At 44.1% G+C, this 23,540-nt stretch overlaps 1 protein-coding gene across 3 annotated transcripts; it reads left to right on the plus strand.

Moving 5' to 3' along the window:
• The first annotated feature begins 340 nt into the window (after positions 1–340).
• On the plus strand, positions 341–23,336 carry ranbp2 (RAN binding protein 2). Of its 3 annotated transcripts, none has more exons than XM_056423606.1 (30): positions 341–518; positions 1,451–1,518; positions 1,621–1,732; positions 2,632–2,784; positions 2,883–3,113; positions 3,250–3,392; positions 4,113–4,308; positions 5,773–5,913; positions 6,195–6,354; positions 6,768–6,949; positions 7,346–7,545; positions 7,793–7,916; positions 8,587–8,748; positions 9,348–9,485; positions 9,836–9,967; positions 10,042–10,260; positions 10,399–10,482; positions 10,573–10,714; positions 10,824–10,918; positions 11,004–15,837; positions 16,226–16,303; positions 17,114–17,290; positions 17,931–18,017; positions 18,258–18,433; positions 18,714–19,014; positions 19,418–19,513; positions 19,635–19,786; positions 19,874–20,147; positions 20,867–21,222; positions 22,272–23,336. In XM_056423606.1, exons 1-30 carry the CDS (start codon positions 447–449, stop codon positions 22,575–22,577), a joined length of 9,591 nt encoding a protein of 3,196 aa, XP_056279581.1. In that variant the 5' UTR covers positions 341–446; the 3' UTR covers positions 22,578–23,336. The 3 variants fall into 3 exon arrangements, with proteins under 3 accessions (XP_056279581.1, XP_056279589.1, XP_056279596.1); XM_056423614.1 differs by having other exon boundaries at positions 18,723–19,014; XM_056423621.1 differs by lacking the exon at positions 16,226–16,303.
• The last annotated feature ends 204 nt before the right edge of the window (positions 23,337–23,540 follow it).

Here is a 23,540-nt window from a genome sequence, read left to right on the forward strand (position 1 = left end):
TTACACCATTGCAATAATTAATGGATTTCCTTTTACTGTCAATACACATCCATCTATTCTTGACGAATATATATTTGATTGGTGTTTGATCTTTTATTTATAGAATAATTAACCGACTATTTGAATAATACCTTCACGAAAATAATGCAAAGAGTATGTGGTCTAGAATAGATGTCAGCCCACCTCTTCTTCAAAATAATGTGCGTCAGCGTGCGTCAAACCGAATACTCGGTTTTCATTGGTGGCGCAGCCGGATTCAAGCGAGCGCCTTTACCCACGTGACCTTCTGTCATTGGACTGTAAGGAGACTGCGCAATGAGGAGTTCGCTGGTGTTACGGAATGATAAGTGAAACCGATATTAATGTCGGTCTTAATTTTTTGTGAATTCGCGATACTTTATGAACCATAGTCAACCGGTTTTTCTGGAAGTATCTTTTGGGTAGCCATGCGGCGAAGTAAAGCTGAAGTGGACCGTTACGTCTCCTCAGTGCAGAGTTCCTCTCCCTCACTCAAAGAGGTAAGTTGAGCTAACTAACGCTAGCACGCGGCTGCCATCATGTCTGACCAGCGTGGGTCACCCAGCCGGTGCAAGAAGACAACCAGGAGACGATAACCCCCAGTTGTGCTTTTAACTAAGATGCTGTTTAATCGGCTAACTTATGTGGTCGGTGTGGCTGTTAACTGTTGGCTGGAAACAGCAACGCGAGCTCGGTCAACGGCGGAGACCGGTCCTCATATTTAAACAAAAATCGCGCGGCACAGGGCAGCGCCGGCTAGTTAGCTATCACTCGCACAGCTCACCTTGCTAACGTTGTACGTAAAGCTGGTGACGTTACTAATACGTTAACGTCTGGAACAATGTGGCTTCGACCCCCCGCCCTCTTTGTGTAGTTAGCTAACGCCGTACGAAGAGGTTAACGTTGCTCAGTCAAACGTAATGGGCAGCCAGTTAGCGATCAGGTTAGCTAACGCCAGTTGTCAGCAGCTACTTGACTGAACGAAGACAATTACCCCATAGATTAGTTAGGTTATCTGACATTGTTGAAATCGGGTCCTAAACAATAGCCAAGATGCAACTACTCTATTGATAAGTCGGGGTTCATGCTTATGAACTTTGCAAAGGACATTTCTGTTCCTAGCCACAGCCACCGAAGGAACAAGTACCCATGTCAATATTGAACGAGCAACTTTAGCGCGTCTTCGGAAGGAGTGCCTGCAGTAAATCTAAAAGTGGCGATAAGCTTATAACCACGATGGCTGATATGATGTTCACTTTTTACCATATCAGGACTGAGGGGTCATTTGTATCAATTGCAATACCTCCCAATAAAACAAATAATGCCATCATTGTGTCTGTTGGCTCACATAGCAAGCTAGATAAATATGAATACAATTACTCAAAACATTGTTGGTTCATTGATAATCACCTTGAATGTTTTCTTTCCGTAGAAGCCAGTCAAGGGTTTTTTATTTGCCAAATTATACTTTGAAGCAAAGGAATATGATCTGGCAAAAAGGTAAGGACACAAGCTTCCCTGTTGTTGACTGAATGTATGATTGCTTCTCAAGAGGTTTCCATTTTATTGATGGAAATCATGCATTGTTCATGCTCTTCCTAGACATGTATCGGAGTATCTCAAAGTCCAGGAGAGGGATCCGAAAGCACACAAATTCCTTGGACAGCTCTACGAGAGAGAGGGAGACATCAACAAGGCAGTAGGATGCTACAAGGTAGGAAGAACATGTCACTGGTGTTATTAAATGCTCTGCATTTGATGTTTTTCATTGCAGGGTTGGTGGTTCAAATACAATGTAATGTTGTAGATGGGGGCAGAAGCTAAACATATTTAGCCACCTAAAAGAAAGTTCCAGCTCAAGAAAAATCAGGATCAGTCTGCATACTTTGCTATATTGAGTATATTTTCCAAATGAGAACTGAACTGAAAGTACAACTTGTGTCTCGTGTTGTTAGGTATCGAGTATGGTGGCTTTGAGGAAAACATAAGTTTCACTTTCATTTCACAGTTCACTGTTTGACAGCAAGATGAAGCTCTGAACATATTCGAAATATAGGATACTCTTTTCTTTTTTTTAAAGTGATTCTTTCTTTTAGGTGTCTAAAATATATCATGTCGCAACCCCTGTCCTCATCAGTACATTGCTTTGCTCTTGTGCAGACAATTTTGTCTGTTTCTCCAAACTGGGCTTGTGCCACAGCAATCGTCTACAGATAGTACATTGACTTTAGATAAGTACCTCTTCAAAACATCCAAACTATCCTATTGCACCTGAATGCACCAACGGTGAAACCTTTTTAGAGTCCTAGCCACACCTACATTTGCATGTTGTTATAATAATATGACTGACTTTATAAAGTCTACTGTATGCATGCTTTCAAGAAGAAAAAAGGGTCCTAGGTAATGCTTACTGTAATGAAGTTGGTTTCCAGTTGATGAGTTGTCCTTAATGGATTTTCAGGGTTTCGTTTCATTTGTATTCAGCCTAAAATAAAACATGTGCATCACACAATGTAATTCACCCTCTTGCCTCAGACTCTCAAAATATCATGTATATTCAATAACCTCCATAGATTTGTTTGGGTGTAACACTGTGTGTGTGTGTGTGTGCAGCGGTCGGTGGACATGAACCCAGCCCAAAGGGATCTGGTGCTGAAGGTGGCTGAGTTACTGGTCAGTAAGCAGGAATGTGACAGCAGAGCAGAGTTTTGGGTGGAGAAAGCTGCCAAGCTGCTACCAGGAAACCCTGCGGTCTTTAACCTGAAGGTGAGCTTCTTTTAATCCAATAAGACCGTAATCAATAAACTGCTGAAGTCCTCTTATGCCATTTATTTTAACTCGTCTTTAACTATCACTCTATGCAGGAGCGTCTGTTGAGTCGTCAGGGTCAGCCGGGTTGGAACCGGTTGTTTGACCTCCTCCAGGCTGAGCTGATGGCGAGGCCAGCTGACGCGCATATGAACGTGAAGCTGGTGCAGCTGTTCTGTCAGGACGGGCGGCTAGATGAAGCCATTACGCACTGCCTGGCTGCTGAGAAAAGGGGCATGCTGAGGCACAGCCTGGACTGGTACACAGTGGTGGTGCGCACACTGCAGGTCAGCATGAAAGGGCCATAGTGCACACTATATTTGACAAGTGTAAATATTTGGAAGCTTCTCTTGTGTTCTTTTGTATTTCATCTCTTTAAATCTATCCTGTTTAATTTTTAAAAACAAATGACCTTTGTTGCAGGAGTATCTAGCTCAGCCCAGCATCTCTGGTAATGAAAAAATGTGCCGGCGTCTTCAGGGAGAGCTGCTATTGGCCCACTGCAGCCTGCTAAGAATCACACTGTCTGAGAGCAGCATGCAGCCGAGCCGTGATGCGCTTACAGGGTAGGTCGTGTTGAGGTTCTCGGGTGTTTGTACACATACAATCAAATCCTACCCGAAAGTCTGCTTCAGTCTTCTTTCTGGATTAGGGAGTATTTTCCCCTAACCCAAAGTTTCATTGTGTATTCATGTTGTTTTTATACATCCTAGCATTTTTGTCCCAACCAAACACTCATTCTAGCAGCTAACATCTCACCAACTTCCGTTTTCAAAATAACACTCTGAAGTTCAGTGTAAATTAGATCCATAGCACCTATTTAAAAAGCAAATGTGTCACTTGTTGAACATATGTCCTCTGTTACTCCCATCATGTCAGTCTTCTACAACGGTATTGAAAAATAACAGGAGTTGAAGCCTTCATTCAAACATAATGATGATAATTGTCACTTAAGTTACCAGAAGACTAGTTGCTGAGGAGCATTAAACATTTAAACTCACTCCGCAGCTGTGCTCGCTCCACATACAACGCACTAGGTCAACATAACATCACTTCTAGTAAACTTCACAGAACAGCATCACTGATTTGTTTAACCAAATATTTTCTGGTCCAAAAATGTGTCAACACGAGGAAATGTCATTCACTACTCAGCCTGTATATAACCGGTACCAACCGCTTTACCTTTACTACACCTGTCGCTGCTCTGCTCTGCTCCGTGTTTGTGTGGAGGGGCAAAGAAGTAATACAAGCAGAGGATATTAATTATTGTGTGTTTGTGTGGGTAGTTTTGACCAAGCTATGCAGACGCTGAGCAGCATTGCTGGCCGCCACACAGACGACCTTTTTGAGATCTTTGTGGAAATGAGAGGTCACCTCTACCTGCATGCTGCCACACTCCTGTTGAAGCTGGCTCAGGATCACCAGCATACCTGGAGGGCTGTCATTGACCTGGCTGCACTGTGCTACCTGCTGGCATACCAGGTACTGACACACCAACCAGCCGATTGCCAGGAATGAATAGGGTTGGGTTCCAATACAACCGGTATTACCCGGACCGAAACGCAACTCACATTTCGGTGCTTCTTTCCGGTGCCTGAGCCGATTGGAATTGAAAAAAACTATTGTTGTGAACTTCTCAGGTGACTCCGCCCTGTCAGCAGGTTACGAGCCTCTCATATTTAAGTTTGACAGCGGAGGCTGCGCCGTGTGTGACTGTGAGCCCGTGTGGAGCACACCAGCGTCAGGCTGGGCGCGATGGGGAGACCGTCACCGGTCCCCCTGAACACGTGGAGACCGATTATGACGAGCAGCCTTAACTCAGATTAGTACCGTAACGTTGATTGCAAGTCTTGCATTCATAAAAGTAGCACAAGAAATTATAAATTAGCCATTATAACCATGCTTAAGCTCGTAGCTAGTGCTAGCTCGTAGCTACGAGCGTGACAGTCTGCTAGCAGATGTGTTGATGTACAGCGATCCCGGCTGTTTACCCGGTGTTACCGGGAATATAATGACGGAGGAATAAAGACCGTGGGGCATCACTTTGTTTCAGTGTAACTCGCTGTCAGAAGCAAAACTTTATTTGTCACGTGTCATCTTCAGTCCCTCTGATTGGTTGTTCTCTTTGCCCATCAAAACAGTGACAGGATTAACCCTATAAAGGCTGCACATGACAATACATATCACATCATATAATGGAGAACATATATTGTGTATGTTAACAGTCTGATATCCGTTGTTTGTCAGTGCTCCATGATAACGGCTTCTACAGGGAATATGGCCAAAGAGGTTTTTAATGTCCTCATTTTGCGTTAAAAAAAAAAAGTATCGGTTCAGGCACCGGTATCGTTTTAAAAGTACCGGTTTAGCACCGGTATCGGAAAAACCCAAACGATACCCATCCCTAGGAATGAAGCTAGCCTGCTACCAGAGTCGATAACAAATGCAATGTTTTGGTTAATGTTGATTCTTTTTTAGATGGTTAAGTAGAACAGTATTACCCAAATGTTTATTTGGTCTGTTATTTATTTCTTAAAAACTAAGACTTTATATTTAACCATATGTTTTAAAGACACTAGTATGGTAGCTCTCCAGACATTGTTGGACAAAAATCAGCTTCAATTAGATGCCACCAAAAGCAGGTGTTCTAAAAAAAGTGTGGGTTGTCTTATAATCAGTATGTTGTTTATTAAACAAAATACTTTTGCCTGATGTCTTAAAAGTCCTGCACTCTTTGCATCGCTACGAATACACTCAGAACCTATCAAAGCTGTGGCCTAAAGATGAATAATAAAACCTGAATTTTAAAATACTTGACGGCTGCCTTGCAAGAAAAGTTATGCGGTCTCTGTTCTTTAAATGTCTTATTTTCTTTGAACAGACTTTATTTTCGAGCCAATACCATGCACCGTTGAATACATTTTATTTTGTTTGTCCTTCCCCTAGGTCCCGAGACCAAAGGCTAAAGTGACCAAAAGAGATCAGTCTGCCCCACAACTTCTGGAGTTGTTGGCCAACGACCGACAGAGTCAGGCCGGTCACATGTTGCTGAATCTGAGCACTGATTCATCCACCTTGATCAGAGAGGTCTGTCCATGTATTCTAGTTCAGTTTAGTTCACGGTTATAGCCTTTTTAAGTGGGAAGGAACGGTACATTACGGAAGGGTCAATGTATACATTGATTGAAATCATTTAAGCTTACAGCGTAAAAGAAAACTTGTGGAACAGAGATTTATATACTACAGTTGCATACCACTCAATCACAACCATGACAGATGCACTATTGCTTTCTCTTAACAGTGTAAAACAGATCATATCAGACAGACGGCACTGATAAACTGATGTTTCTTTATTTTCCTTTCTGTAGGTGGTGGAGGCGTTTGGGAACCCTAGTGGGCTGGAGTCTCTGTTTAAATTCCTGTTTGGACCACAGGTCTCCACTGGATCTTCCTTTATTGCCAATGACGACATTCATTCCATTAACACCATGGCTCCAGAGCTCTCTCAACTCGTCAAATGGGATGCTGGTACAAAACTAATAATCTGACTGATTACTTAAATAGCCTAAAGATTTCTTCAGTTTTGTTCAGATCATATAAAATGACAGCACAGTACTGTTCCCTGTTATAACGCAATACTCCTACAACTCCTACTATACTGTATTGATTTCCACAAATACTATACATTTTTCATTAATTGTTTACATGCAAAGATTCATGGAAGAAAGTGGCTCAAATTGCACCAAAAGTAGGGCTATGATGATGGATGTACATGAACTGAAAAAGATGCCCAAAAAACATTTAACGGCCGATCCCATTGTTCTGGCTACATGGAAAAAGTATCAAAACACCTTTACCATGATATGAATTGCATCACCAGATTCTTGCCAATACACAGCTCTACTCTGTACTACGCTGTAATAACTTTGATGCCTCCTCAGGCGCCATCCTGCTGCATGCTGGCGACTTGCAGCATCTGAGCTGGTTGGGACTACAGTGGACCCTGCTGGCCCAAAGACCAGTCCTGTGGGACTGGCTTCACCAGCTGTTTCCCAGGCTTACTCTGGAAACCTCCAAACTGGACACCAACGCACCAGAGTCCATCTGCCTGCTTGACCTGGAGGTAGGTGAATCCATGTGAGCTGAAGATAAAGCTTTGCAGGAGAAGTTTACAGATTCGCTTCACTCCTGTGTTCAGATACAGTGTTTCGCTCATATCCAATATTCAGCTGTTCCCTAGAGAAAATGTAACGGTACGTTTGAAAGTGTGTAATAAGGGGAATATTTATTAATTCCACTGAAATGTGCAACAATGTATACGGTGCATACTTTACAATAGATTCGGTTGACGACTTTCAGGCGCACTCAATGATTTAGTTCTCACTAATTAAAGCCACAGGTGAGCTTCTTTTGTGACGAGAATCGATAGTGTGCCTGAATGGTTGGTGCACTTTTGCTTGGCCCCTGGACCTGCTCCTTGTAGATATATTTAGACTCTTGTCTGGGTTACTCCATCCAGGTGTTTTTATGTGGCGTGGTGTTCTGCAGCCACTCTCAGCTCCAGGAGACGTCGAAAATAAGCAGCGGGGTAAACCCACAGCAACAGCAGCAGCTCTATGAGCCTCGCTGCCTTCCCCTTCCCCTCCTTCGCCTCTTGACCACCGTCAAACAGAGGGAGTGGTGGGACGCCATCTACAGCCTCATTCACAAACGAACAGCGTGAGTGAAACTGAGGTTAAAATCAAACCGTATGACCTCAATAGTTTCTATTAAAACCAGCATTCAACCGTTGTGACATTATCAGTGTTGAGACACAAACATGACATTTTCACAGGAGCGTGCCAGTCTGCCTGCATCACATCATTCCAATACGTGACACAATCGGGCCAAAACGAAGCATGTGGTTGTTTTTATTTTCCATATTGTGTGTCTTAGTGTCCACTGTTTTCTGCATGTCTCCTTGTAGAACTGGCATGTCGGCCAAACTGCGGATGATTGTGCAACATGGACTGAGCACTCTGAGGGCTGGAGAGAAACATGGGCTCCAACCAGCACTGGTCATCCACTGGGCACAGTTTCTCAGCCAGACGGTACTCGTTCAGTCACATTTCCACACACTGTTTCCACACTCGTGAGTAGCCAGCTAGAGAAAAAGAAAGGATGCGTTTACAATCTTAGGGGTCCGGACCTCATGTGGGGGTTTCTTGGCAAGCAGATTGAGTTGCAGGATATTTCTAATACTGATGTTGTTGCTTTTATCTATTTTTACAGTGTGCCAAATTAAAATGTACTAAACACTACTCTATAGCATAATTCTTTGATGATTCAAGTTGAGAAATGTGCAACAGGATGAAAGCATCATAAAACAGCATAAAGGCAAATCAGCAGATCATCGTTTAAAACATGACTAATGTGATCGAATTGAAAGGTGGCCAGATCTGTTGTGAGTGGCAGTCGTGCATATAAAAAAAAATTAAAGAGCATTTAGATAACTCGGCACCATGCCACATAACTGCAGACACACATGCTGCTCCACCTGCTTCTTTCTGTCATTTCCCCTGCAGCTGTTCAATGTGAACATGATTAAGATGCCCAGACAGGCACTTGTGCTGTGACTGTGTACCTTGGTTTCACGGTAGAATCCGTAATGACTAAAGAAACTACCTGTGTCAAAGTGCATGTTGTCTGCTTGCATCAAGCTCATGTGGCATCTTCTTTTCTTCGTGTGCAACAACTTTTTTTGTGTGCTTATCAACCCAGGCGGATGGAGTGAACTCGTACTATGAACAGAAGGAGTACATAGGCCGTAGTGTCCACTACTGGAAAGTTGCACTTCCACTGTTGGAAAGGATCAAAAACAGACGGAGTATTCCAGAACCACTTGAGCCCCTCTTCATACACTTTCCCTCCAAAGATATTCAGGTAAATACCGGCAGGTTTTTCTTTTATTATATTACATTTTGGATAGAAGTGGTATTAGGTGGGCGTCCCTGGTATCAACTCTCAATTCGTAAGGCAGTATTGGCTTTAGGGCTAAAGGTTATGGCTCTCTTCAACTCAAGAAATTCTCAGTCCATTAACACTCAATTTGATTGACTATTCAATTGTAAAATGGAGTTTCTCCACAAAAGAATCCCACAAATGCACCACTTTATCATAAGTTTCTTGAAAGTAAGTCTATCGGCTATAAAAAAGCACAAATAAATTAATAATCAATTAAAGAAATCAAAGTCAACTAAGACAAATTAATCCTTCAATTGGCTAAAATGGAACATTCCTCTTATGATTGATCCTAATAAATAGTTGTAAACTGGGTGTACAGTTTTTCATTCTTTTTTTAAAGTGGTTCTGTAGATGAATTTTAGGAGGAATTTTTTTATAGATCTTACCGTGTGGGTTTTGACTGTCGCTGAGGCCGTTACAGCAAATATATGCACCGTTGATACCAATGGGTGTTTAGATCGCTAGGTCATTTCAGGTTGGCTTACAGGTGTACGTCTGCATGTCATGTTCCCTTTCAGATTTCTTCTGTGAAGGGCCATGAAGAGGAAGCCAAGATTGCAAATTCGGTTCTCCTTGACATTGAAGGCAGAACCGAGGAGGCCATTGCGACTTTGGAAACCATCAATAACATGTCATCCACCTGGCATTTGGCACAGGTAAGTCATACGCTTCTACACAACATAACGGATACGTTTCTCTTTCACCATCTGAATTCAATATTGAATGTCTCTTGTTTATTTAGAAATGTGCACTAAAGAGGATCTTTGTTTCCAGATTCAAGAACCAGTTTATTTCCTACTCTCATTCATGACAGCTAGTTGTCCAGCAGTTCCCTTTTTAAAGCAGAAATAGTGCATTGCCAATAATTATTGAAAACATTTTACTAATGAAATTCACACTGGTAAGCCAGCCAATATCTGATGTCTACTAGGGATGTTAGTGCCTCTGCCACCTGTACATGCCTTTTGATATTTGTTTTCTACAATGTGCTGTGTTGCTTTGGCAGATCTACCAGCGGCTATCGGAGGAGGCCAGCAACGGAGTTGAGGAGACCCAAGACAGGTGTATCACTTTTCTGAGAAAGTTCAGGACCTACCTGTCCAAGATCTACAATGCTAATGCAGATGACATTGAGAAGGTAAGACCCATTCACTTTGACTTGTTAATGTGAACAACTCTGCAGCTGTCTAACTTATCACACCTGTGTCCTAGCTGCCTGTCTCTATGGAGGAAGTTGTGGACCTCCTGAGTGGTGTGAACGAGCAGCTGGGTGACAGTGTGGAGGCCATGGATGAAGAGGAGGAAAAGGAGGGTCGAAGAGGACCAGCCCACTCCAGCCCTGCCCAGCCCATAGAAACGTGTTCCATACTATCCCACTTAAAGTTTTCCTCTCCTAACAAAAGCACAAACTCTCCTTCCAAAAGACATCTGGTAGGTTCAGGTTACTGATTCTTATATATTTCTTCATAACATCTTTATATTAAGTGTTTTCTGGTATTCATATCTCACAGAGATATCAATCTACAACACAAATGAGTGATTTTTAATTTCTTTCCCTCCGTCGTTTAGATTGCTCCTAAGACACCACCTCATTGGGTGGAGGACCAGAAAAGTATCCTCCAGATGCTTTGTCAGCAAGTTGAAGCTCTCAAGGTACATATAACTATTTGTAGTTAGTCTACTAATTATTCCACCACTTCTAGTGTGATGAGGTCCGTTCTCATTAAGCTCCATGTTTTTCAGAACGAGGTTCATGATTTGAGACACAACTCTTCAGGGAACGCAAGTTCCCCTCATCACAAGATCTGTGGAGAGAGCTACGGGGCTGAGGGCCTACAGGAGCCCTTTACCCCAGTCCAGTCCTACCATGGTGCCCCTCTAACAGGTTGGCACACTTTATAGAGCCAAAGCATGAATACATGTATAGTGCCATATTTTATAGAAATAGTTTTTTACTTAAACGTGTATATATATTTCTATCTTTTTTCCCCAAGTTGCCACCACAGCCCCCTCGGCCTACCACAACCAGTCTCCATCTTATAACTCTCAATATCTCCTGCGCTCGGCAGCAAATGTCACCCCCACTAAGGTAGTTATCACTGTTTTAACACTTTGATAAACTTGTATATTGTATGACGTTTGATTTAAAAAAAGATTTAATTCTCTTCACACAGGGCTCGATGTACAATATGAATCGTATGCCCCCTCAGCAGCATATGTATGCCTACCAGCAGCCCACTCAAACTCCTCCATTGCAGACAGCCCCAGCCTCTGTGTACCCTCCTCAAGAACAGGTCTTTGGAGCCCCTCTTCGGTTTGAATCACCAGCCACAAGCCTTCTTGCACCATATAGTGATGGGCAGAGTGCACCCCAACAAACCACTAACCCTCCCCTGCCCGAACCTGGCTACTTTACCAAGCCATCTGTAGTCCCTGTTCAGCCACCTAAGGGCATTGAGGTGAAGCCTATGGACTTTGGGAAGCTCTCCTTCAGCCAGCAGGCACCATCTGAAGTCCCTAAAGTGCCCAGTTTTGGATCGGGGGCAGTTGCCCACTCAACACCTTCAGCAGCTTTTAAGTTCAACTCTAACTTTAAATCCAACGATGGAGAGTTCAGCTTCCCAGCTTCCCAGGCCAAGCACAGTGAAAGTCTGCTTGGTCTTCTCACATCAGACTTTCCCTCTAAAATAGATACTATCCCAGAGAAGCCTTTGGCCCAGGATCAACTCCCCAGCCAAACAGGCATCTTTACCTTTGGAAATAGAAATGCTCCTGCCTTCTCTTTTGCTGATTCTGCGCAGAGCACATGTACTGGAAGTCATTTTGGAAAGGTGGAGCAGCCATTTACTTTTGGGGATGTTGCCAAGCCAGTGTTTGGGGTTGCTGCAGAGGAAGAAAGAGCAGCAGAGAGTGACAATGACAGCACTCATGTTGAGGAGGATGAAGATGGTCCACACTTTGAGCCCATTGTGCCCCTTCCTGATAAAGTAGATGTGAAGACGGGTGAAGAGGAGGAGGAAGAAATGTTTTGCAACAGGGCAAAGCTGTACAGATTTGACACAGACACAAAGGAGTGGAAGGAGCGTGGCATTGGCAATGTTAAAATCCTAAAACACAGCGCCAGAGGGAAGGTCCGCCTCTTGATGAGGAGGGAACAGGTCCTTAAGATCTGTGCAAACCACTACATTAATGCTGATATGCTACTGAAACCAAATGCTGGCTCTGACAAATCCTGGGTCTGGAATGCCATTGACTATGCCGATGAAGAACCTAAGCCTGAACAGCTGGCCATCCGCTTCAAAACAACAGATGAGGCATTACTCTTCAAAGAGAAGTTTGAGGAAGCCCTCACAATTGTTCTCAAATCTGCAAGAAATCCTAAACAAGAGAAAAGAGAGGAAAACTCTAAAGGTTCTAAATCACTGGCAGCCCACTTTGCCCTTAAAGACGGGGACTGGGACTGCACTGTGTGCTGTGTAAGAAATAAACCCACAGATATGCAGTGTGCCTCTTGTCTAAGTGCCAATCCCAATTCTTCATCCAAGCCAGACATTCAGACTGGCGGTGAAGCCAAAACCAGTCCCTTCACTTTCAAATTTGGGACAGATGCATCAAAACCTATTAGTTCTGGCTCTACATTGACTGGATTTGGTGCTTTTGGAGCAGCTTTGCCCTCCTCATTTACATTTGGCACCAGCACCTTAAAACCTGCTGACATGGTAACTAGTGCATTTGGTTCTGGTTTTGGGTCTCAGTTTGGCAAGAAGCAGGCTCAATGGAAGTGTGACGTGTGTGAAGTAAGAAATGAGGCCTCTGCAGACAATTGTGTTTCTTGCAAAGCACTTAAAGCCTCGCCAAAAACAACTGCAACAGCACAAATTGCCCCAACTGCAGAAGCACCATCTACATCGGCTTTTGGCTCTGGATTTGGTGCCCAGTTTAGCAAGAAGCAAGGGCAGTGGGACTGTAATGTTTGCGACGTAAGAAATGAAGTCGCTGCTTCCATTTGTGTTGCCTGTAATACCCCCAACCCTGAGTCTTGTAAGGCTCTGAAAGCTTCACCTAAAATAACTTCGACAGCACAAATGGCCCCAACTGCAGAAGCACCATCTACATCGGCTTTTGGCTCTGGATTTGGTGCCCAGTTTAGCAAGAAGCAAGGGCAGTGGGACTGTAACGTTTGCGACGTAAGAAATGAAGTCGCTGCTTCCATTTGTGTTGCCTGTAATACCCCCAACCCTGAGTCTTGTAAGGCTCTGAAGGCTTCACCTAAAATAACTTCGACAGCACAAATGGCCCCAACTGCAGAAGCACCATCTACATCGGCTTTTGGCTCTGGATTTGGTGCCCAGTTTAGCAAGAAGCAAGGGCAGTGGGACTGTAACGTTTGCGACGTAAGAAATGAAGTCTCTGCTTCCAATTGTGTTGCCTGTAATACCCCCAACCCTGATTCTAAATTAACAGAAGAGGGTCCAGTCGCATCAAAGCTGCCATTGGAGTCAGGATTTGGGTCTGGTTTGGCCATGAAGGTTGGGCAGTGGGACTGCAATACCTGCCAGGTCAGAAATGATGCATCAGCTGCAGAATGTGTTTCCTGCTCCCCACATCCCACTCCCTCTATAGCAGCCATGTTTGCCATGAAGAATGGGGAATGGGAGTGTGACGGTTGTTTGGTGAGAAACGATGCCTCTGCTGAGAAGTGTGTGGCCTGTCAAGCATCAAATCCCAATGCTAAAAGCACAACCAGCACCGCTCCTTTGGCCTCCACATTCAGCTTTTCAGTTAGCAGCAAAGGTCCATCAGGTCAGCCTGCTGGGACTGGATTTACAATGCCTTTTGAAACTGGCAGCACTTTTCAGTTTGGTCAAAAAAAAGAGAAAAGCTCAGCTGCTTCTTTTAAGTTTGATGTTCCTCCTTCTGGATCTAATACCACACATTCTTCAGGCTTCTCTTTCTCATTGCCCATTGCAGCGAGTGGCTTCACGTTTGGTATTCAGGACTCGGCACAAGAAACTCCCTCTACTGATGATCAAATGCCTCTATCGGGGTCAGCCTCCAATTTTCTGAAAAGCATCGCTGAGAAACACAAAGAGCAAGAAACTGTGTCTACTCCCTTGGTGGACCAAGCGGAGCAAGCTCAAAATCCATTAATATCTGGAAAATCCCCAGCGTTCAGTGTTGCCAACTTGGCCGAGTCCTCTGACGGAGACTTTCAGTTTGGCCAGGCCGATCCCGATGTTAAAGGTTCCTCTGGGGATGTTAAGCAGATGTTTTCAATCCTCCCCAAGGCAGATGCCAGAAATGAGCTTGAAGAGAACGACATGTATAAAACAGAGGAAAATGATGACATCCAGTTTGAACCAGTGGTCCAGATGCCTGATAGGGTGGACCTGGTGACGGGGGAGGAGGATGAACAGGTTCTCTATTCTCAGCGTCTGAAACTGTTCAGATTCGACTTGGACACAAGTCAGTGGAAAGAGCGGGGTGTAGGAATCCTTAAATTCCTGAAAAACAACTCTAATGGCAGGCTACGGGTGCTAATGAGAAGAGAGCAAATTCTGAAGGTGTGCGCCAACCACTGGATCACCACCACCATGAATCTTAAGCCTCTGGCAGGCTCGGACAAAGCATGGAATTGGATGGCCAATGACTTCTCCGATGGGGATGCTAAACTTGAACAGTTGGCTGCCAAGTTTAAAACCCCAGAGCTTGCTGAGGAGTTTAAAGAGAAGTTTGAAGAGTGTCAGAAACTTCTCTTGGACATTCCCCTACAAACGCCTCACAAGCTTGTGGACTCTGGCAGAACGGCACGCCTCATTCAGAAAGCAGAGGAAATGAAGTCTGGTTTAAAAGACCTGAAATCCTTTTTGACAGATGACAAAACCAAAATCAAAGATGACAGACAGGGTGACATTACAACATCCAGCAATGTTTCAAACCTTGGAATCAAGCCTCACGGTGAAACCACTGGCCCCACCTTAGAGTGGGATAACTATGACCTAAGAGAAGAGGCCTTGGATGATACTGCCGACTCATCAGTCTATGCCTCTCCTATTGCCAGCAGTCCCCTGAGAAAGAACCTTTTCCGCTTTGGAGAAGCCGCAGGGGGATTTAACTTCAGCTTCCAACCCGGCAGCAGCCCCTCCAAGTCTCCTGCTAAGCTTAACCAGAGCAGAGACTCAGTAGGTACTGATGACGAGCAGGATGTGACCCAGGATGAGGAGAGGGATGGCCAGTACTTTGAACCTGTGGTCCCCTTGCCTGATCTGGTGGAGATTTCTACAGGGGAGGAAAATGAACAGGTGGTGTTCAGTCACAGGGCCAAACTGTATCGCTACAACAAGGACCTGGGTCAGTGGAAGGAGAGGGGTATCGGAGAACTCAAGCTCTTGCAGAATTTTGACACTAAACAAGTGAGGTTAATAATGAGGCGAGACCAGGTGCTGAAGATCTGTGCCAACCACAGAATCACAGCAGCCATGAAGCTGGAACCTATGAAGGGAGCTGAGAAGTCCTGGGTCTGGAGTGCCTTGGACTTCGCTGAAGTAGCAGAGGGGAATATTGAGCAGTTGGCTGTGAGATTTAAGCTGCAGGACACTGCAAATGTCTTCAAACAGGTTTTTGAAGAGGCCAAGGTTGCCCAAGAACAACAGGAACTCATGACCCAGGTGACATCCAGGGTTGCCTCACCACAAGACAGTGGACCTCCAGAATCTGCACAGGCTGCTACACTTGTGTGCGGGAAGGCAGCCATCGCTGTTCTGGAGGAGACCACAAAGGAACGTACAGAGCTTCCCTCTGACGGTGAGCCAAGTGCAGCTGGGTCTCCGAGTCCAGTCACCCCCTCAAGGACAGTGGTGTGTCCCCCGAAGTTTGTCTTTGGCACTCAAAGCCTTCAGAAATTCTTTGGCTCGCCTCAGTTTCACTCCGAGACTGAGGAATCGTCATCCGCCAAAGATCCTGGATGTCCTGGCCACGCTTCACCTGCATTCAAGATCACAGAGCAAGGTAAAAATAAAATCTCTCTCTCTGCGATATTTGTCTGATTTTGTTTTTGAGAGGGCATAACAATTGATTTTGTCCATTCGAGTTTTACTCCATTGTCTTGTTTCATCTGCATCTCATCGCTCCCGCGTGATCTTGACCCAGCCAAGACCCTTCTCCAAATTTTCAGGAACAGAAATTGTATTCCTGATTTGTCATCACCTCCCCATAAGGCTAATTCATATACTTTGTTTCAATCTATTGTTGTTTCATTATATGAAGATATTTTGTACTTCTTCGTAAAACTGCAGAAAATGATCTATCTTCATTTGACGCCTTTGGCTGTGTTTTATGGTTATGATACCAGCCTCACAATTAGTTTCTCTTCGCCCAACAACCCATCACCCTTTAGGGCTGGATTTTAGGCTTTTCAAAGATAACCCAATGGCTTTTTGGACCGGCACATCAACAACCCAATTTGAGCCCCCAGGTACTCTAATCACTGCAGTGTGTTAACACGTGTCGGCTGTCACCTGGCCGGCCCTCATCACTAGACAGAAATAACCTGGATGCACGGAGTGGAACAAACATTCATGCTAATGTGTTGCATGTCCAGAGTGAGGTGCAGTTTTGTCTTGCAGAAGAGGGAGTGGAGTATATCTGCTAGTTCATCAGGGTCATGTGCAGTTAATTAATTCATGGAAATGAATGGGAACATATGGTTTGTTTTTCGTGAAATCCTTTTAGTTTGTAGTCTTAAATTCTTTTTAAAAAATGTAATGCTGTTGATCTCTGCTGACTTCCAAAGAGCAAATGTCCAGTCTCTCTCTTTATGAAACAATAAGCCGAATCAAACGATTGCATAGCAACAGCAGACATCAGTGAATATCATTTGTAATGTGAGCTGAGAAGATTCCTCCGAGGGAAATGAGCGGTGCACATGTCACACATGCCATTTTTAGTGCAGGATGTAGAGCAACAGCATGAAACGCAGTTCCCAGTTTAGTCTGGTTGCTCAGCAACGTCTAGTTACAGCTCCGGTATTTAATGCTACCATACTACCATGTGTCCTACAGGAAGTCTCAAATCCAATAAGAAAATAAACGGACACACGCAGAAATGTTCTGAGTAAAACTTGTCTTTCATTTGTAAATCAAACGCATGCTATTCATTGTTTCTTTGCTGTGCATGATTTTTGTGTGGAACTAACACTTCCGATTTCTAAAGCAGTAAAATTTCTTTGTCTCTTCTTTCAAGCAGCTCACTATGTTGGTCTGCTTCTATTGTATCTGTCTGTCAGGGCCGCCTCAGGCAGCAGGAGGCAGTGCAGGGACGGATGAGGACTCTGACGTGGAGGTTGTGTATGTCATGGAACCCACTGCTGAGCAGGCAGCTTTCGCCAAGGAACTCCTGCTGCCTCTCACCTTCTTCTGCTACCAGAATGAACCGGGCTACACCAGCGACGATCAAACTGATGGTGAGGTCAAAAGTTAGGAAATGAGAGTATAAAAAGTGTCGTGTTAAATTGAACATGGTAAATACAACGACTTTCATTACACTTAGGACTCATTCATTTTTTTTAATGTTGCTTTATTTTTTTGCATTTTCCATAAATCGTATTTTTTTATATGAATTTATCTTCAGCTAATTTCGTTAAAGCAAAGTTTGACTTCTTAGAGGGGCGGTGGGGGCGCTCTGCAGCTTTTATCCCCCGGCTGTTTTATTGCGGCATTACTGATGTACATTCCACATCATCATCCTGACATTTGAATAAGATAAATATTTGTAAATACAAGATATTACTTAAACATGCAAATATTTTTATGAAGTGATAAGAATTAATTCAAATTATCAGTATTCTTTATATTTTACTTTGGAGTTTGTTTCTGTTGTCTCGTGTTATTTTTCAAAATGTGTAAATGTCGGTAAATCTGTCCGTCATGGAGCTGAAGAACTGAATGCTTCAATGAGAGAATTCAACAAAGCAAACGGAAACCTGTCTTAAAGTCTTGCTCATTTGCATTGTCCATGTGTCTGTGGGATTGAAGTGGGAACTGTGGGATCAATATCTTACTTGATAGCAAAAAAAATATTTTAAGAGATTTCATTTATTTCAGATGAGGACTTTGAGTCGGCAGTAAACGCCTTGAATGGAAAGCTCTACCTTGATCCTCCTGTGAAAAAGGCTGCAGCATGTGGCAATGGTATGTATGTTGTATCCTGTCACACACACACTATTGTATCCTATTACTCAATTATCCTATTATATTTGTCAGATATCACGTTGGTTCGATTAATTTCACAGATATTTTCAAGTCTGTGATGGACAAATAGTCTTTTCAAAGCACTTTTCACTTCATGGCAAAGTATGTGGACAGTCGGAGGTAACGCTCACCCCGCCTGCCACTCGTCTTGAGCTCTAAACTTGTGTGTCCTGCATGCAGAGCCGGACTGCCAGGTGGTGTGGGAAAAGAAGGGGACGCCAGAGGAGGAGGAGAAAGCCAAAAGCCTCCTGCTTCCATCCACCTTCTTCTGCGGCCTGAGCACCACAGACAGCGACCCAGACCGCGACAAACCCGAAGACTTTGAGACAGAAGTTCTCAAGGCGCAGCAAGACCTGGTAACGGACACAACCCGTAGAAAGGGCACTGGGTTCACACGGATAACAATGCAAATCAAAGAAGCATCAAATACAATAGGTTATAGTGTCATCAATTATGCATTATAAGGATATCTCGTGTCAACTTTTGGCAATGCTACCAAAGAAAATAGCCTTAATTGTTGCATGGAAAACAGTGTTGCCTCGTGTGTGTCTCGTCACAACCAGTTTGTTTTATTTGTTAATGTGGCATCAAGAGATGATCTGTATGATTTTAGTTTTAATTAGTAAATTGTTTCACGGTGCCCAGTTAAACGGAGCTGAACAGGCCTCCAGCAGCCCTCCTGTGGCTCCAGAAGAACCAGCAGCTGGCCCGTCGTCCAGCAGCACAGAAGCTGCAGACGGCTGCCCACACGCTGCAGCCGGCGGCGCGGAAGCTTCGGACGCTGCAGACGCCACGACGACACCGGAGCAACAGACCTCAGACCAGCCGACCGAGACTCTGAGTGAAGCTCCTGGCAGCAGCGCTCCCATTGACCTGTCAAACAAGAAGAGCCCAGAACCAGAGTCCAACACTGGGACTTCGATCACAGCTGGTGAAGGTACAGAGCACTTGGTGTTCATTACTACAGATGTCAGACTGTTTGTGGGTGAGAACTGGTGCACTAAATGTGTGACAACCATCCTCACAAGACAATAATCAGTGATGTTGTGTCTCCTTGTTGCATATTTGTAGTCATTGTTTTCCTGCTAACCTTTGTAGTTTAGTCTGAACGCTGGAATAATATGGAAAAGTACACAAAGGTGGACAGATGGACATATTATTTATTTTAATTAAATACATTTAAGCTGATTACCTATGTACCAATACTTTTACTGAAGTAAGATTTTGAATGTGTCTATTATTTGATGTTTTTGTGTCCAACACACTTTCTGCTGGAATCCTGCAGACACAAAAGGAATCCCAGAAACTGTATTTCATGACAGCTTGTTTGCTCCCACCAGAGTCCTTAGATCCCAACTTTGGTTTCAAGTCGCCCGAAGGCTCCTCTTTTGCAGATTTGGCCCACACCACGGATGCCTTTGCGTTTGGAAGTCAAGGTTTGTTTGATCACTGACAGTTTCTTAAGATGTTCTTTTGAAACTGACTGTCTTAGCATGAAATACACATGTCAACAACATTTTATTTCACCACATATTTATTTCTTCTCTTTTCTTGAAGATTCCAGCTTCTCGTGGGCAAATGCTGGAGCAATAGTATTTGGGGTCGCAAAGTCCTCTGGACCAAGAACCGGCGGTGAGCAGGGCAGTGATGAAGAGGACGCGTCTAATAGTGGGGACATTCACTTTGAGCCCATTGTGTCACTACCAGAGGTACCTTTTCAATGCAGAACGTTGGGGGCGGGGGGTTGTATTAAGTTTAGTGAATTATGTACATATTTGTATAATGGTGTGTCTCAGGTGGAGACAAAATCTGGAGAAGAGGATGAGGAAATTCTGTTCAAGGAGCGTGCCAAGCTGTACCGATGGGATCGGGACCTCGGCCAGTGGAAGGAGCGCGGCGTCGGTGACCTCAAGATCCTCTTCCACCCGACCAAACGTTTCTACCGAGTCCTGATGAGACGAGAGCAGGTGCTGAGGGTTTGCGCCAACCACACGATCACACAAGCGATGGAACTCAAACCCATGAACGCCTCGGCCAACGCACTTCTCTGGACGGCCACCGACTACTCAGGTACACGCGAGTGTCGGCGCAAAGTCGATGTCTGCCGCCATTGTCGGTTCTTAGTTTCTTCAGTCTGATGTTACTTCGTTGGCTTTTGTCGTGGCATCTGGTGACACTTTTATAGCTTTACATTGATAACCTGCCATTTTAATTACCTTTATGACTTTCCCACAAAAACTGCAAAACAGTTGACCGATTTACCGATCACTCAAAACACATGGACGATTGCAGGAAAATATGTTAACAGTCTCCTATTTTCCTGTAGCTAAGAAAGAACTCGTAGGCTAACCAGTAGAGCACCTCCAACTGCTTCCCATAGGCAACTGAAAGGGCTACGTTATGTTTAGGATCATATTAATGTTCAAATGGAAGTTTATGTTTATGGACACTCGTATTTTGAAGATGCTGCTCTCTGGTATGTTGACACCGTGAACACACAGCCCAAGTTACGTTAAATCGTTGCCCGTTCCGTAATGTTGCTTTCTTGACAACTTGTTTGCAGCAGTTGAATAATGTCGACTGGGTTGCTCGGCTCGGTTGGTTCAGTTGCTGAAGTCGACGTGTGATTCACACACAAGAGCATCTCATAGATAAGTCACAGCGGTCAGAGGAAGAAATTGGTATTGGGGGGGTGTGTCACACACGCATCACTCACTGGAAGAGGACCGTAGTTGCTGGGCAGCTGTCCTCCTGCTGATGGTCTCTGGTCTCTCCCTCTGTTTTTCAAGAGGGCGACGGTGTAGTGGAGCAGCTGGCGGCCAAGTTCAAAACGCCTGAAATAACCGAATCCTTCAAGAAGACCTTCTGCGAGTGTCAGAGCCGCACCGGCCAAACCGAAGGCGATGAGTCGTGCATCTCCTTACCGCAGATGTCCAAAGTTCAAGAGCACTCCAGAGACACCAACCCCCTGGTGTTCTTGGAGGTGGCAGCCGATGGCCAACCGCTGGGCACGATCACCGTCGAGCTGTTCTCCCATATCGTCCCCAAGACGGCAGAGAACTTCAGGGCTCTCTGTACCGGGGAGAAGGGCTTCGGGCTTCGGGACTCCATCTTCCACAGAATCATACCGGCCTTCATGTGTCAGGTGAGGAGCTCGTCTGATCATTCTGATGTGAACCGTGTGCAGTGCTACGTTTCTCGATCGCTGTGACGTGTCGCTCTCTCGCTGTCTCTCTCGTTTGCGCCTCGTTGTATTTTTTTTTAATTGTTCACACTAATATTTGGGACTACAATGATTAGATTAGATATTCCTTTATTAGTCTTAATCTTTACTTGGCGACACAAATTCCACCAATTATTTTATTTTTTAGACTAGGGATTTGCTAGTTTGGGCGGCTGTTTAAAATATACCCCATCATGTAACTGCAGTTCACATGGTTATCATATTTGATGTGAGATTTTCAGATTTTCACCTGTTAATCATAATTTCAATTTAATTTATTTTATACAGCCCAATATCAAAAATTACAAATTTGCCTCAAAGGGCTTTACAATCTGTACGATGGATACGACATCCCTGTCCCAGGGTCAGGAAAAACTCCCTTGAAATGGCATCTCTAGGGGCTGGACCAGGTGACCCTGATTCAGCCCCAACTATAAGCAGTCTGCTCTACATGAGGGGACTGTGTCTGCCTCCCGGACTGAAGGTGAAGCTGGTTCCATAAAAGAGGAGCTTGATAACTGAAGGCTCTGGCTCCCATCCGACTTGTTACGACTCTGGGAGCCACAAGTAGCCCCGCATTTAGTGAGGCAGCTCTAGTGTGCGTCTCCTAGTCCTATGTCAGAAATACAATCTGCCGTGGTTTGCTACGTGGCACTTGACAGCCCGGATTGTAGAGACCGTTCTGGTTCGGTGGGGGTTTCAGTTGAGTGCACAAGCTTTCAGCACTTGGCCTAAAAAATGGTTGAACAAATCTATTGTAAAATGTTTTCATTTAAACATAATGTGCATCAACAAACTGCATTATTTCTTGTCTATGACTGTTCCATCCATAGTGTTGAATCCCCACATATTTGTTCAGCTGGGTGCTGGTAGAGGGAACAATAGTCCTGATCGGGCAGCAACAGTGATTTCTGTATAAAGCAGATCTCAGTGTATTGTTACTAACGCCTTCCCTGTTGGTCCTTTTTTAGGGCGGTGACTTCACCAACAGTGACGGCACGGGAGGAAAGTCCATCTACGGCAGCAAGTTTGAGGATGAGAACTTTGATGTTCGGCACACAGGCCCGGGCATTCTGTCAATGGCCAATCGTGGGCGCGACACCAACAACTCCCAATTCTTCATCACCCTGAAGAAAGCCGAGCACCTGGACTTCAAACATGTGGTTTTTGGCTGGGTTCGGGACGGCATGGATGTTGTGCAACAGATGGGAGAGCTCGGCACAAAAGGAGGCAAGCCCGCAAAGAAGCTCGTCATCAGCCAATGTGGACAGCTGTAGCGTTTTAAACGTTATGCTCAAGATTTACAGCTTTGATTTGAATGTGAAGTTAAAGTTGAACAATGCCACGTTTTCTGTGCAACGCTAACCGTCCTGCATCCGGAAATCCATTGTCATTCTGCATCTGAGAATTAAACACTGATTGCAGGACTACCTTTCAAGACCTTTCATTTTAGAAACTTGGCTCCGATAGCCTGGGGAAAATATATATGTTGCTACCCTATTACATAATCACATGTGGGGAAACAAGGTGTAGGATGTGGGTGGAGCAAATATGGTATTCTTTTACTCTGCTGCACAGGCTGTCAATAAATTCAAATTTGTCTATTTTGTGTGTATAATTGTACATGGGCTACTTTTTTAATGTTTTGGTTGCATGTGCTCAATAAATGTGCTGGTCCTCTTCATAAGCTCCTTTGGTAATGTTTCCCTTTTTGAGGAAGTCTTAACTATACTGAAAGGTGAGGTTGTTATTAAATGCACCTACTGGTTTGTAACTACTTTTTACTGTTGGGCTCTCCAGTGATTGTTCATTTGTGTAAGTTTCACGATGTGCAGATGAACTTGAGTCGTCTCACTGCGTTGCCCTGTAACCATATTACAGCTGGTTTGGTTTTTACAAAGGCAATCCATTATAGTTTAAGATAATCACAAAGTTTAAATAATTTGCTGAGAAATAAAGTCGCTTTATATGTAATGAATGGCTGCTTGAAATATTGACTCATGTTTGTCCAAATACACAGGATGCATTCATGGTCACCGGCTTTTGTGTTTGTTTAAGCATGTGCTGTGGCTGCTTCAACAGTCCTTTATTTTCTTAAATTAATAAAAGTTCATTTAATTTGAAGCATTATAAAACCCGAGTTTAAATTATACACTGGTAGATTATAAAGTGTATAGTGTTTGGAGCCTCAATACATTTGATCTGGAGACCACAAGATGGAATGAGATTCTTTACTTCAA

This window comes from Pseudoliparis swirei, chromosome 2 (genome assembly GCF_029220125.1).
Source record: "Pseudoliparis swirei isolate HS2019 ecotype Mariana Trench chromosome 2, NWPU_hadal_v1, whole genome shotgun sequence".
NCBI lineage: Eukaryota > Metazoa > Chordata > Actinopteri > Perciformes > Liparidae > Pseudoliparis > Pseudoliparis swirei.